Here is a 15,336-nt window from a genome sequence, read left to right on the forward strand (position 1 = left end):
AGGCTGTGCCCTGTGGATCTGTGGAAGCGGCAAGGCCTTCAGATGTGGGTTCCTCCTCTGAAGCATGTCAGGGGGAGGTGTGCTCGGCTAGGCTGAGACTGCCTGTTGTGAAAGCATTTTGGACTTGATGCAACAGTCTCCTTCAGGGTATATGGTGAATGACACAGAAGTTCCGCTTACTTGGCGGAACTTATAGTTGAACTTATAGTTCAAAGGCTCAGTACCTCTGGTTCACCCTCTACTGTAACCCAAGGCAGTAGGCAGCAGCAGGGAGAATGGATCGTTCAGAGCTGTCATCAAGAATGTCTCCATCGCCTCCTCACCATGATGTAGGATGAGTGACCACTTTTAATGTCACTCGTGGTGAGCGGTTTGGGCGGTCAAGATATAGGAACCCCGTCTCGGCTGTGTCGGTGCTGACCATAAGGACGTTCCTGTGCTCTTGCGGTATGACCTCATGTAGCACGGTGAGGTGTAACTCCTTGAAGGTGTTGCATGGGAGGGGGAACACCTCCAGCAAAGGCCTTTAACTGATACCAATCGCTGACCTTCTCCCTCGAGAGCTGCTTAAACTCAGGAAAGGGGCATAGGAAGTGTTCTTCTCCTTCACAGTAAGGACTATAATTTAATTCTTAGGCTTGTTCTAGTTCGATTGTTGCTGCTTACCACACGAAAAGCTGTAACTGGCTTCTTTGTCAAGTTCACTGGTCAGGAACATGTTGGTGGTACCCAGGCAACGTGGTTATTTCCGGTTAACTTGTCCTGGTAGTGTCAACATTGTGAACAGAGTGGCATTGGGGTTATGGTATGGGCAGGCATAAGCTATCCTGAGGCCCATTGTCGTGCCATTCATCTAAACGACCCTACGTTTTTTCCAAGGTATCCTTGACCAACTGATGCATATCTCTATTCCCAGTCATGTGGAATCTATAGACTAGGACCTAATTAATTTATTTAAATTGACTGATTTCCTTATATGAACTGTAAAATCTTTGAAATTGTTTCATGTTGCATTTATATTTTTGTTTGTACAATTCTCTTATCCAAACAGATTACTCATTTCTGTAGCACTTATCAATAGCTGTTGTCAAGTTGTAAATTATAGTGCATGGAGAGAATAGTGTTATTTCCATCCACTAGGAACCGGTAGGTTTGCTAGACATTATTCATGGTTTCCTCGCATGTAAAGGGGGTGGAATTATTAGGGAATTAAGTAATTTATTCAATGTCTACCCAAACTGAATAGCAGGTGAATAGCATGCTATTCTCCTGCTTAAGTTCAAGGTCAGAATACGCATAGAGAAAAGTGCAGAAAAGGGAATTACGTTCCATTTATGTGCTTAACTCGGGTCAAAATCTGTCCCTTAAAATCACCCAGAAAGACTCACAGCTGTAGTCGCTGCAAAAGGTGATTCTAACATGTATTGACTCAGGAGGTTTAATACTTATCTAAATCAAGATATTCCACTTTGACATTAGATTTGTGTAGATCGTTGACATTAAATGACAATTAAATCCATTTATATCCCACTTTGTAACAACAACATGTGGAAAAAGTCAAGAGGTGTGAATACTTTCTGAAGGCACTGTACCTCTCACATGTACCATTCATTTGTAATATCTTGAAAAAAGAACTAACATCAATGTAATACTTATTTTTTTAAAGGCACACTGGCTTGAGATCATGAAACAGTAAATTAACATTCATAAGTACAAGAATTCCAAAGTAGAATTACGCTCTCTCCCTTGTAAAAAGTGCAAACAGAGGCAACCTATAAAAACGAGTGAAACTGCCAAAGGTTCATGTCAAAGGGAATGGTCTACTGTAACATGTTTGTTTTTTTACATACAATAATTGAAGAAATAAAAACACTGCATGAGAAATGCACCAGCAATCTGTTCCAGCATTTTCCAAACCACTTTTCCACAGTGGTTGAAAAGCACATTCTGAGACATCACTATGTTGATGTTGAGTTTTCAAAGACATTCTCCACAGATGCATATTAGGCTCGGTCATTCAGGACCTCCTAGAGTCTGAAACAAGAACTGGGCTCATCAAAGGTCTGTCTTCCTATGAGTCAACATATTGCTACATGCAGTAGTCATCATTGACGTGGCATGGGGGGAGGCTTCAGTGCAATCTTGTGGCTTGCTCCTCCTGAGGTCTGCTGAACACACAGGGATCAGTTAGACGGCCATCTTGAAACATGCCCTTCAATTCTGGTTTCATAAGGAATTACCAACAAAGTCATTTTTTTATTTTACTTTCGTGCTATGTCATGATTTTAGGAGACAAAAGACATGACTACAATAAGTGTGTTAAATGAACACTTACTTGTGGGTATTTAATGGGTACCATTGGTGCTGTGGCCTTGACTGGTGGCACTGGGACAACATGCTTGATTTTCTAACAGAACAATATACACCAATTGATAATGAGTTCATGATAAGACTGTGTAGAGACCATGTAGTTAATTGTTATACAGTTATTAAATGTCAACATGCTATTAACTGTAATGGCTGAAATGACTTACCGGTGTGCTACTCAGAGTCGGCAAAGGCTTTGATGGAGGTAGGGGTTTAGTCTGATAAAAAATAGAATAAAGAAAATGTTTGCACAAGTTTGGTGCGTCAGTATACAGTACGTTTCTAAGATTCCTGAGTTTAGTAACATGATATGTTTCAGTATTTCAATTGACATAGCTCACCGGTTCAATGCAAGACTGTGGCAGCACTGCAGGCAAGCTCTTTGGTGGCTGGAAGACAAAATATTGTTCTCCGCTTAGTCTGCATTTATTTTCCTTTCTAAATATCTACTCAAAACATAGCCTGCCTAAAGTAAAGTGGGTATCTCTATCAGTTCAGCAACTGTTTAAATTCTTGTTGATATTATTATATATTACATAGGAACTACATACAGTTGAAGTTTACATAGACCTTAGCCAAATACATTTAAACTCAGTTTTTCACAATTCCTGACATTTAATCCTAGTAAAAATTCCCTGTCTTAGGTAAGTTAGGATCACCACTTTATTATAAGAATGTGAAATGTCAGAATAATAGTAGATAGGATTTATTTGAGCTTTTATTTCTTTCATCACATTCCCAGTGGGTCAGAAGTTTACATACACTCAATTGGTATTTGATAGCATTGCCTTTAAATTGTTTAACTTGGGTCAGAAATTTTGGGTAGCCTTCCACAAGCTTCCCACAATAAGTTGGGTGAATTTCGGCCCATTCCTCCTGACAGACATGGTGTAACTGAGTCAGTTTTGTAGGCCTCCTTCCTCACACACGCTGTTTCAGTTCTACCCACCAATTTTGGTCAGGGCTTTGTGATGGCCACTCCAATACCTCGATTTAGTTGTCCTTAAGCCATTTTGCCACAACTTTGGAAGTATGCTTGGGGTCATTGTCCATTTGGAAGACCCATTTGCGACCAAGCTTTAACTTCCTGACTGATGTCTTGAGATGTTGCTTCAATATATCCAAATAATTTTCCTCCCAATGACGCCATCTATTTTGTGAAGTGCACCAGTCCCTCCTGCAGCAAAGCACCCCCACAACATGATGCTGCCACCCCCGTGCTTCACGGTTGGGATGGTATTCTTCAGCGTGCAAGCCTCCCCCTTTTTCCTCTAAAGATAATGATGGTCATTATGGCCAAACAGTTCTATTTTTGTTTCATCAGATCAGAGGACATTTCTCCAAAAAGTACGATCTTTGTTCCCATGTGCAGTTACAAACCTTAGTCTGGCTTTTTTATGGCGATTTTGGAGCAGTGGCTTCATCCTTGTTGTGCGGCCTTTCAGGTTATGTCGATATAGGACTCGTTTTACTGTGGATATAGATACTTTTGTACCTGTTTCCTCCAGCATCTTCACAAGGTCCTTTGCTGTTGTTCTGGGATTGATTTGCACTTTTCGCACCAAAGTAAGTTCATCTCTAGGAGACAGAACGCGTCTCCTTCCTGAGCGGTATGACGGCTGCGTGGTCCCATGGTGTTTATACTTGCGTACTATTGTTTGTACAGATGAACGTGGTACCTTCAGAAATTGCTCCCAAGGATGAACCCGACTTGTGGAATTCTACTATTTGTTTTCTGAGGTCTTGGCTGATTTCTTTTGATTTTCCCATGATGTCAAGCAAAGAGGCCTTGAAATACATCCACAGGTACACCTCCAATTGACTCAAATGATGTCAATTAGCCTATCAGAAGCTTCTAAAGCCATGACATAATTATATGGAATTTTCCAACTTGTTTAAAGGCACAGTCAACTAAGTGTATGTAAACTTCTGACCCACTGGAATTGTGATACAGTGAATTTTAAGTGAAATAATCTGTCTTTAAACAATTGTTGGAAAAATGACTTGTGTCATGCACAAAGTAGATGTCCTAACCGACTTGCTAAAAATATAGTTTGTTAACAAGAAATTTGTGGAGTGGTTGAAAAATGAGTTTTAATGACTCCAACCTAATTGTATGTAAACTTCCGACTTCAACTGCATATGTATGTTATGTGTAACATGATACTACAAATGACTCCACATAAGGCCTTTATCAATCTGCCTGGACTAGTGGTAATGTTGAGATAATGTTGTGGTAATGTAGCTCACCTGTGGAGGGGGCCTGGAAGGGACCACAGTGACAAACAGAGGGATACAGGCTTGTGTTGCAGATGACTCCATGAAGGTGGGTTGGCTGATTTGGGGGGGCTTGCTAAGAGGATTACCCTTCCCACTCCGCTCCTGGAACATTGGGTTCAACTGGCCCGGAGCAGAGTGGACTTTCCTTCAAATACAGATCAATACTTAACACATCAATATGTTGATTGTGTACCAAATCATTTGAAATGACAACTGAAGAGGCATTCACAAAAAGCTAAAAAAAGAATACGTTGGCGGAAAAAACTCACCTTTTGGAAATGTAGTTCTCTCTTTTGTCCTTCTTGCAGCACATCAGTCCTGCAACCAGGAAAGTGAGCAGCAACAAGACAGCTATTGCTGCAGAGACACCAGCTACCACCCCAAATTGGTCTGCAAAACCAAAACATTACTAATCATTAAAAGATGTCCATTTTTATCAACTGTTCAGGTTTACCTTTACAAAATGTAACACATGATATGAAATACATAAACCACAATGCATGTCACAACAGAGTGAATGAGGCATACCTTGAGGCAAGTCTGAATACTTGACGTCACAGTAGGGTGGAGCCCAACCTGGGTTACAGTGGCACTGTCCCTTGTTGTTGCACACCTAACAAAAGAGAGCCATGATTGTGATGACAATGTTCAAACAATTCTAGCGGAAGTTTACTAACAACTCAAAATCAACAATCAATGCACTCACCCCATTGTTGTGGCATTTTGATGAACAGTCCTCCGTTTGACCATAGACTTTGACATCTTGGCATTTGTGATCATAGCAAACCTATGGAAACAAAGATGAATTGTTCACTTCATTTGCACACTCATATGAATTCCAATAAGGCCCTCTCAAGGGATGATTTGGATTTCAGAAACAGTCTTACCTCATTCATTCCACATTTGGTTCCTGTTGGGACCATGTCGAGGGCTCTTGTCTTATCCTGGTCCACTGCTATGTTGCATGTTCCCCTCATTGTATAGGAGGCCTTCTGCCCAGTGATGGGATACTCATCCCCTCCCGAGCAAAATAGCGTTCCACATTTTATATTCCTAGGAGAAGAAAATAATATGATAATGTCTTTCTTAACAACACAAACTTACGGAAGTATTGTAATAGCTGTTTTCTATTATTTGTAAATTGCCTTGGGAGGAACATTGTGTGATCATATTGTGAAGTGAAATGTCAGGAAATGGAAATGTCAAAACACAGGAAGTCAATGTGACAGATGGGAGTGGACATACTGTGGTGTGCAACGCACAAAGCCATATTTGGTCCTTCCGCAGTGGGCACCTTCAATGCCACCGAGGTTTAGATTAAAGCAGGAATCCGTGCCTACTTGTGCCGCTAGAAGATAAGAGAGATGAGAGTTATGATTCTTGGTTCCACAGGATATGACAGGAATCCTTACTGCAGATTATCATCATTGCACAAATCACAATATGACGTTTAACTTGCACTAACTGAATGAGATTATATCTAGGCCTATTTTGTTTCTGGAAGGGTTCTGCTTTGTGTTAATGAAATAACATCATACAGTTATGGATGGTTGCGCTATGTCATAACTAGTGTAGTGTAAATTAATATATAATTGATAAGAAACATCATTGGCTATGTACTTAAAACAGTAAAGACAAGTACCTGGTCCCCATAGTCTCTTGCAGTGTTGCTGAAGTGTTGGGCATTGCCCATTGTAGCAGTACCCCAGACTATAGTTGCAAGGTTTCCCGTTCATTTTAAAGGTATCTTCTGGGCAATGCTCTGAAGTTCCAGTGCAATACTCTGCCAGGTCACAATCACTGGAAGCTGCTCTACACAAACTGGTTGCCTGTTTAAGCTGAAGGTTGAATGGAGAACAAATAGTTCAGTGGTTGAGTAAGTAACTTCCTAACAGATTAATAACTAATACAGCTAACATAAATGTCTGCTAAAAATCGGACACTACTACTACAGCAAAGTGTATGATTCTTGGTTAGATGCCAAGTCTGGTGGTTCATACAGTACAGATTTTATTTGATGACTGACTAGGCCCGCTTCTTACAGTCCCCTGACTGTCATTTTGGAAGGAGGAAGGATATGGACTGTACAGTACAGGGAAACACATTATTGCTAGTATCCCAACCCTGGTTTCTCAATCCACCCATCTGTTCTTTATAGAGCCGAACCCTACTTCTCTTATGGCTATGTTCTTTTTTTGTTGCTGGTGGTTATTAGTTGCAGTTGGTTGGGTGTGTCTGTCTGAGTCGTGGTGAGCAGAGAGAGATCAGAGATGGACGTTACCAGCTGGTCTGAGTCATTCAATCATACGTTTAATAAAGCACCCAGATTTGAATATGGTTTTACATAAAGATCAAAAATGCACTTACTTGGCAGTTTTCGCAGCATGTTCCATGATCACAGCTGGATCCCTCAGTGAGGCGACAGGTTGTGGGGTCACAGCAGGGATTCTTACACTCCTGGGAGGGACAAAAGACACACCAGTCCGAGACAAAAGACAAAATAACTATTTCATCTTACCACTGTCAAATGAATTATTTATAAAAGTCAGTCACCCAAAAAATGTCATTTAAGGTGCAAAGCATTCATGCATGTGTATATTTTGTCTCCCTTTCATATGCGTTTGAAAATGTTTGTCATCCTTATAACAAAGCCAAACCTTTGATTGAGTCAGAGGAATAGTGTAAGACAATATAATCAATGGCAGTGTACATACAGTACCAGTCAAAAGTTTGGACTTTCAAGGGTTTTATATTTTTCAAAGTAGCCACACTTTGCCTTGACGACAGCTTTGCACAGTCTTGGCATTCTCTCAACCAGCTTCATGAGGAATGCTTTTGCAACAGTCTTGAAGGAGTTCCCACATATGCTGAGCAGTTGTTGGCTGCTTTTCCTTCACTCTGAGGTCCAACTCATCCCAAACCATCTCAATTGGGTTGAGGTCGGGTGACTGCAGAGACCTGGTCCTCTGATGCAGCACTCCATCACTCTCTATAGTCAAATAGCCCTTACACAGCCTTGAGGTGTGTTGGGTCATTGTCCTGTTGAAAAACAAATGATAGTCCCACTAAGCACAAACCAGATGGGATGGCGTATGCTGCTGAGTGTTGTGGTAGCCATGCTGGTTAAGTGTGCCTGGAATTCTAAATAAATCACAGACAGAGTCACTAGCAAAGCACCCCCACACCCCCTCCTCCATGCTTCACGGTGGGAACCACACATGCGGAGATCATTCGTTCACCTACTCTGCATCTCACAAAGACACGGAGGTTGGAACCAAAAATCTCAAATTTGGACCCTTCAGACCAAAGGACAGATTTCAACCGGTCTAATGTCCATTAATCTTTTCTTCTCATTGGTGTCCTTTAGTAGTGGTTTCTTTGAAGCAATTGGACCATGAAGGCCTGATTCACCCAGTCTCCTCTGAACAGTTTATGTTGAGATGTGTATGTTACTGGAACTCTGTGAAGCATTTATTTGGGCTGCAATCTGAGGTGGAGTTAACTCTAATGAACTTATCCTCTGCAGCAGAAGTAACTCTGGGTCTTCCTTTCCTGTGGCGGTCCTCATTAGAGCCAGTTTCATCATAGCGCTTGATGGTTTTTGCAACTGCACTTGAAGAGTTCTTGACGTTTTCTGGATTGATTGACCATCATGTCTTAAAGTAATGATGGACTGTTGTTTATCTTTGCTTATTTGACTTGGTATTTTACTAAATAGGGTTATCTTTTGTATACCACCCCTACCTTGTCACAACACAACTGATTGTCTCAAACGCATTACGAAGGAAAGAAATTCCACAAATGAACTTTTAACAAGACACACTTGTTAATTGAAATGCATTCATGAAGCTGGTTGAGAGAATGCCAAGAGTGTGCAAAGCTGTGTTCAAGGCGGCTACTTTGAAGAATCTCAAATCTCAAATATATTTTTATTTGTTTAACACTTTTCTGGTTACTACATGATTCCATGTGTTATTTCATAGTTTTGATGTCTTGACTATTATTCTACAATGTAGAAAATTGTACAAATAAAGAAAAACCCTGCAATGAGTAGGTGTGTCCAAACTTTTGACTGGTACTGTACATGGAGCCTGACTAACCTCTACAGTTCCACAGTCACACTCCTCTCCAGGGTCCAGGAAGCCATTGCCACAGGCAGGCCCCACATACAGCTTGTCAGAGCTGGGTGTGTCCTGCAGACAGCTGGGATTGGCTCTCTCCAGGAAGTCACTCAGCTGCTCCTGACTGCAGCCACTGAACAGCTCTGGGTACACTGACCTGAAGGTGTGGGAATGATAGCTCACTTTAGAATGACTAACATAATAACACAGAAAATGATGGCTCCCTTTAGAATGACTAACATAATAACATAGGAAATGCCTCAGTGTGTCAATGTGTCGCGGACCAGGATGTCTTGCTCCCAGGCAGACTAAATAACTTTTTTGCTCGCTTTGAAGACAATACAGTGCCACTGACATGGCCCGCTACCAAAACCTGCGGGCTCTCCTTCACTGCAGCCGACTTGAGTAAAACATTTAAACGTGTTAACCCTCGCAAGGCTGCAGGCCCAGACGGCATCCCCAGCCGCGTCCTCAGAGCATGCGCAGACCAGCTGGCTGGTGTGTTTACGGACATATTCAATCAATCCTTATTCCAGTCTGCTGTTCCCACATGCTTCAAGAGGGCCACCATTGTTCCTGTTCCCAAGAAAGCTAAACAACTACCGCCCCGTAGCACTCACTTCTGTCATCATGAAGTGCTTTGAGAGACTAGTCAAGGACCATATCACCTCCACCCTACCTGACACCCTTGACCCACTCCAATTTGCTTACCGCCCCAATAGGTCCACAGACGACGCAATCGCAACCACACTGCACTAACCCATCTGGACAAGAGGAATACCTATGTGAGAATGCTGTTCATTGACTACAGCTCAGCATTTAACACCATAGTACCCTCCAAACTCGTCATCAAGCTCGAGACCCTGGGTCTCGACGCCGCCCTGTGCAACTGGGTACTGGACTTCCTTACGGCGACCCCCAGGTGGTGAGGGTAGGTAACAACATCTCCACCCTGCTGATCCTCAACACTGGGGCCCCACAAGGGTGCGTTCTGAGCCCTCTCCTGTACTCCCTGTTCACCCACGACTGCGTGGCCATGCACGCCTCCAACTCAATCATCAAGTTTGCGGACGACACTACAGTGGTAGGCTTGATTACCAACAACGACGAGACGGCCTACAGGGAGGAGGTGAGGGCCCTCGGAGTGTGGTGTCAGGAAAATAACCTCTCATTCAATGTCAACAAAACAAAGGAGATGATCGTGGACTTCAGGAAACAGCAGAGGGAGCACCCCCCTATCCACATCGATGGGACAGTAGTGGAGAGGGTAGTAAGTTTTAAGTTCCTCGGCGTACACATCACGGACAAACTGAATTGGTCCACCCACACAGACAGCGTTGTGAAGAAGGCGCAGCAGTGCCTCTTCAACCTCAGGAGACTGAAGAAATTTGGCTTGTTACCAAAAGCACTCACAAACTTCTACAGATGCACAATCGAGAGCATCCTGTCGGGCTGTATCACCGCCTGGTACGGCAACTGCTCCACCCACAACCTTAAGGCTCTCCAGAGGGTAGTGAGGTCTGCACAACACATCACCGGGGGCAAACTACCTGCCCTCCAGGACACCTACACCACCCGATGTCACAGGAAGGCCATAAAGATCATCAAGGATAACAACCACCCGAGCCACTGCCTGTTCACCCCGCTATCATCCAGAAGGCGAGGTCAGTACAGGTGCATCAAAGCAGGGACCGAGAGACTGAAAAACAGCTTCTATCTCAAGGCCATCAGACTGTTAAACAGCCACCATTAACATTGAGTGGCTGCTGCCAACATGCAGACTCAACTCCAGCCTCTTTAATAATGGAAATTGATGGAAATTGATGTAAAAATGTATCACTAGCCACTTTAAACAATGCCACTTAATATAATGTTTACATACCCTACATTACTCATCTCATATGTATATGTATATACTGTACTCTATATCATCGACTGCATTTTGCCATCTTTATGTAATACATGTATCACCAGCCACTTTAAACAATGCCACTTAATATAATGTTTATATACCCTACTGTTAGGAAATTATGATTAATATGACTGAACAAATCATTTTAAATGTAACTGTAACTAAGTAAACTTATTTTATTATATCTGATTAACTATATGAGTTCATAAGGTGGGATTGTGAGACAGGACAAGGAGTAATAAAAGTTAATGAACACCATCCCAACTAGGAAGAAACGAATGGGTTGGGGACTGTGTAAACAAATAATGTCGTTAACCTAACGTTGAACCTACAGAAACTTAGCTCTGGGGTTTTTAGATAAGGCAGTGAGTGCATCCCTGGGTTTTCTGTTAATTAAAACTGTCAGTTCAGTGGTGATCGATAATGTTGAGGGGTCAAAAGTTATCTGGGAGTGTGTTAGTAAGTTAGAATGAACTTTTCACCTTACTTTGTCCCGGTCGAGAGGAGGGGATTCTGTTAAAGCAATGAAATGACGTCATGATCTGTATATAAACTGCTGCACGTGATTAAGTGGGAGCGAGCTCCGAGAATAAATTATATTACCTATTATTGAAAGACTGGTCTGCGTCTATTTTATGCAAACAATACATTTTAGGAATTCTCATAAAATAGATTAAGGGCTTTCAATTGATGAAAGCACATTGGCATAAATTAAATTACAGTAACACCTACATTACTCATCTCATATGTATATACTGTACTCTATACCATCTACTGCATCTTCCCTATGCCGTTCTGTACCGTCACACATTCATATCTCTTTATGTACATATTCTTTATCCCTTTACACTTGAGTGTATAAGGTAGTAGTTGTGGAATTGTTAGGTTAGATTACTCGTTGGTTATTACTGCATTGTCGGAACTAGAAGCACAAGCATTTTGCTACACTCGCATTAACATCTGCTAACCATGTGTATGTGACAAATAAAATTGGATTGAATTTTGTGAGTAATTGTGTAATGTATGAGTGTTTTTGTCTTTACCTGAGCCGATCTGCCATGACACAGTTGTCGTTGTACAGCGATGTCCCACAGGTGCAGCCTGAAGTATCATGGGACATGCCCAGGTTGTGGCCCATCTCATGAGCGATGGTCGAGGCAATGCCAAATGGGTTTCTATTGTGGTCCTGGTTGACTGCACCTGAACTTCCAGTGCACATGGCAAGTTTATTTGCCAGTCCGACAGTATCGCCCAAGAAATCTTTACCACTGTTAAAAACAACAAAATGTTGGGGAAAAGCTTTAGAATTTGTTCATCGTTCTAAAAAACGAGACATTTGTCCATTGTTCTAATTTTATGCATTAAAAACAACATTTTATATTTACATTTTTTACAGTACATAATATCAAACAATAATGTCATGGGAAAATTGTGATTAATTGCAATCCAGTTCCTTTCATCAACACAAAAAATAAAGATAAGGCTAATTACTCACGTGACAAACTGGGCATTGTCATGCTTTACCCTCTTTAGAAGGTCGTCTTGACGCCACTGGAGAAACCTATCCAGGGTGTTCTCAGGACTGGCTGTGACATCAATGTGATCCCTGGTAGTCCACATCTCCAACCCCACCAACATGACCCGGATGTTCAATGGCTGATACAACTAGGAAGCAGAGACGGCGATCTTTTCAATAACTCCTTCGTGAATATAAGATACACGTACTAGAGCTAGGTGGGAAAACTCCTGGCCCTAAACTCGGATTATAAACAGTAAGCAATTCAATAAAGTGCCTATAACTAGAGCCTGGACCGGTGAATCTCTATGCTTATGCAGCCATTCACATACACACATACAAAACGACACACAAGTAGATGACTTCCTTGAAAAGGTACCTTATCAACATGATTGGCAATTTCCAGCATCCGAGTTTTGGTTTCGCTTCCAAATATTTTGTACTGAAAAATAAAATTAAAATACATACACTGAACAAAAATATAAATGCAACATGCAACCATTTTACTGAGTTATAGTTACATATAAGGAAATCAGACAATTGAAATAAATTCAGTAGTCTACGGTTTTCACATGACTGGGCAGGGGCGCAGACATGAGTGGGGGCCTGGGAGGACACAGGCCCACCCACTTGGGAGCCAAGCCCACCCACAAAAGGGCTTTATTACAGACAGAAATACTCCTCAGTTTCATCAGTTGTCCTGGTGACTGGTTTCAGACGATCCTGCAGGTGAAGAAGCTGGATGTGGAGGTCCTGGGCTGACGTGGTTACACATGGTCTGCTGTTGTGAGGCCGGTCGGATGTACTGCCAAATTCTCTAAAACTACGTTGGAGCGGTTTATGATAGAGAATTTAACCTTCAATTCTCTGGCATCCGTTCTGGTGGACATTCCTGCAGTCAGCGTGCCAACTGCACACTCCCTCAAAACTTGAGACATCTGTGGTATTGTGTTGTGTGACAAAACTACCCATTTTAGGGTGGCCTTTTATTATCCCCAGCACAAAGCGCACCTGTGTAATGATCGTGCTGTTTAAATCAGCTTCTTGATATGCCATGTGGATGGATTATCTTGGCAAAGGAGAAATGCTCACTAACAGGGATGTAAATCACTTTGTGCACAAAATTTGAGGGCAAATGGAACATTTCAAACTATAAAATCTATGTTGATACATAATATACCTCTGTGTAGTCAGCCACCAGATACATCTCCACAAATCTTTGAGGTCCAGTGATGGGTTTACTTTTCTAAAATAAAATAATAAAAAAAGGGAGATAAGAAAACACTGGACTCACCTTACAAGATAAATACAACTAGTAGAAAACATGAACCCTGAACACTATTTTTGGATGTGTATTGTTGCAACTAAGTAACAAAAGGAAGCAGTAGTAAGTAACTGCATACCCAGCCTTTGGACTTGAAGAGGCCCGAGAGTCTGGAAGCCGGGCCCTGGTCGTGGTCATAGACCGTGCTGTCGTTGGAGTGACCACAGCTGGCCTTGTTGGTTCTGAGGTGCTCCTGCCTGTACAGAGCATGCTCCCCATCGGCAGAGTCTCCTAAAGGCTCAATCAAGTAGACCTTCTGCTCAGCCCTCACAAAGCCACTGGAAAGACACATCAGTGAGCGGTTTACTGAGTGTGGAATTGCAAGGCACGGACAATCGGTTTCTCCCCAATTAAAATAGCATTGTTACTCCAATTATATGATATAGTATGAATAATCAACATCAAAGGCAGTAAGCTATTCAGTATAGCAACTCTAATCATTGTCTTGTAGGTGAAATGCCAGCAGAGGCTACATCATAAAAGACAGGTACATTTCTAAATGTCTAAGACCGCTTTCAAAAATAATTTCAACCACAAATGTCTTAGTGATTTGAATTACACATATGTGGAAATATAGCAATGTTGAATTTCTCAAACGAGAAGTTTGATTTCCTGAGAAATCTATTGATTGCCAACTAGTTCAGAAAGTTCAGAAACTGCCAATAGAAAACAGGAAATATGCAGAAATACTCACTTACCTAATGCCAGAACAGATTCCAACACTAACAGATGAATCTTCAATGCCTTGAATATGACCATGATAATAGCAGTGGTCCTAAAGGAAGTTTAAATTAGTACAAGTATTGGTTTAGAGCTTCTCTTGAATGAAACAAAACAAAGTGACACAAATCTGGGCTACTATATTTAATGGCTCCGATACCTCATAATTTGGAAATGTTGTCACCCGCTTTCCATCTTCGGAATAGTTCGTTTCAGTGTAATGCCTCCCAATAAGTTGCCTATGAAAAGAACAATTAAAATAACTGCTACTAAACTTGCTACCAAAACACATCTAGTAATTAGTGGATGGTTAAAATAATGTACCTATTTTTGTCAAGATGAATTGTGTGGTTCTCTCCAGAAATGGTTAATACATATTGTAGCCCATCAGGATAAACCTATAGGTAAGATGTCGACAATGAAACGCTGTTCTCCTCTTTATTGGGGATTTGAAATACTGTATTTCCCTAATTTACAGGAGTTATAGTTATAGAGAAAAGATAACGGGATGTAAGCACCTGGTTTGAGAAAATGTTTATTTTGACCCGACCAGTCAGTCTCTGAGGTCGGACGACGTCGTAGCGCTCCACGTGATCTAATGTCCGTGCGCCCTTGACCAGTACAACTAAAAGAACAGACATCCAGACCTATTATAACGTTTATCTCTTTCTTATAGTAATTGCTATTCATTTAAAGTCTAGACATTGATCATACGACGAGCATCAAACGAGTTCTAAACATTGCAATGTTATATATGTCAAATTGCGTTATTATCCTAACAGATGTGCTAATTAGGTCCTTATAAATACAGTACTGTACAGCAGAATACACATTTTTGTATTTCATTCAATTGTTCATAATTAGCCCATTATTTTATATTTAAAAAAACTTCAGATAGTACATATTAAACCATAATTATATATGTTAAACTTACCACAATAGATGATGCATAACAGGAATATATATAGAGTGTATCGCATGGCTGGAGCGTAATATCCCTGAGTTTCTCAAGTGTGCTGTATTGCACGGATACTGAACACAGACATTAAGCAGCTCTCTAAGGTACCAGTCCCTCCTCTCCGTTATGTAGCCTACG

At 41.4% G+C, this 15,336-nt stretch overlaps 1 protein-coding gene across 3 annotated transcripts; it reads right to left on the minus strand.

The window, feature by feature from the left end:
• Nucleotides 1-1,198: 1,198 nt before the first annotated feature.
• LOC110499148 (zinc metalloproteinase-disintegrin-like batroxstatin-2) lies at nt 1,199-15,331 on the minus strand. 3 transcript variants are annotated; one of them, XM_021576093.2, is made up of 23 exons: nt 15,175-15,331; nt 14,759-14,865; nt 14,565-14,638; nt 14,401-14,479; nt 14,219-14,295; nt 13,600-13,798; nt 13,377-13,442; nt 12,576-12,638; nt 12,176-12,345; nt 11,724-11,948; nt 8,748-8,925; nt 7,015-7,104; nt 6,290-6,485; nt 5,893-5,995; nt 5,535-5,700; nt 5,354-5,434; nt 5,176-5,260; nt 4,917-5,037; nt 4,618-4,792; nt 2,709-2,756; nt 2,535-2,585; nt 2,336-2,407; nt 1,199-2,165 (listed from the first exon to the last, which is right to left on the minus strand). In XM_021576093.2, exons 1-23 carry the CDS (start codon nt 15,218-15,220, stop codon nt 2,106-2,108), a joined length of 2,532 nt encoding a protein of 843 aa, XP_021431768.2. In that variant the 5' UTR covers nt 15,221-15,331; the 3' UTR covers nt 1,199-2,105. The 3 variants fall into 3 exon arrangements, with proteins under 3 accessions (XP_021431768.2, XP_021431767.2, XP_036811820.1); XM_021576092.2 differs by having other exon boundaries at nt 1,199-2,168; XM_036955925.1 differs by lacking the exons at nt 14,565-14,638; nt 14,759-14,865 and having other exon boundaries at nt 1,199-2,168; nt 15,175-15,311.
• Between the last annotated feature and the right edge of the window lie 5 nt (nt 15,332-15,336).

This window comes from Oncorhynchus mykiss, chromosome 20 (genome assembly GCF_013265735.2).
Source record: "Oncorhynchus mykiss isolate Arlee chromosome 20, USDA_OmykA_1.1, whole genome shotgun sequence".
NCBI lineage: Eukaryota > Metazoa > Chordata > Actinopteri > Salmoniformes > Salmonidae > Oncorhynchus > Oncorhynchus mykiss.

Excerpts from the sequence above, each read along its gene's own strand:
- LOC110499148 (XM_021576092.2), bottom strand. The coding sequence starts at position 15,220 with ATGCGATACACTCTATATATATTCCTGTTATGCATCATCTATTGTG. Across the intron at positions 13,799-14,218 it reads GGAATCTGTTCTGGCATTAG|TGGCTTTGTGAGGGCTGAGC; the intron begins GTAAGTGAGTAT and ends GTGTCTTTCCAG. Across the intron at positions 8,926-11,723 it reads GTCATGGCAGATCGGCTCAG|GTCAGTGTACCCAGAGCTGT; the intron begins GTAAAGACAAAA and ends CCACACCTTCAG.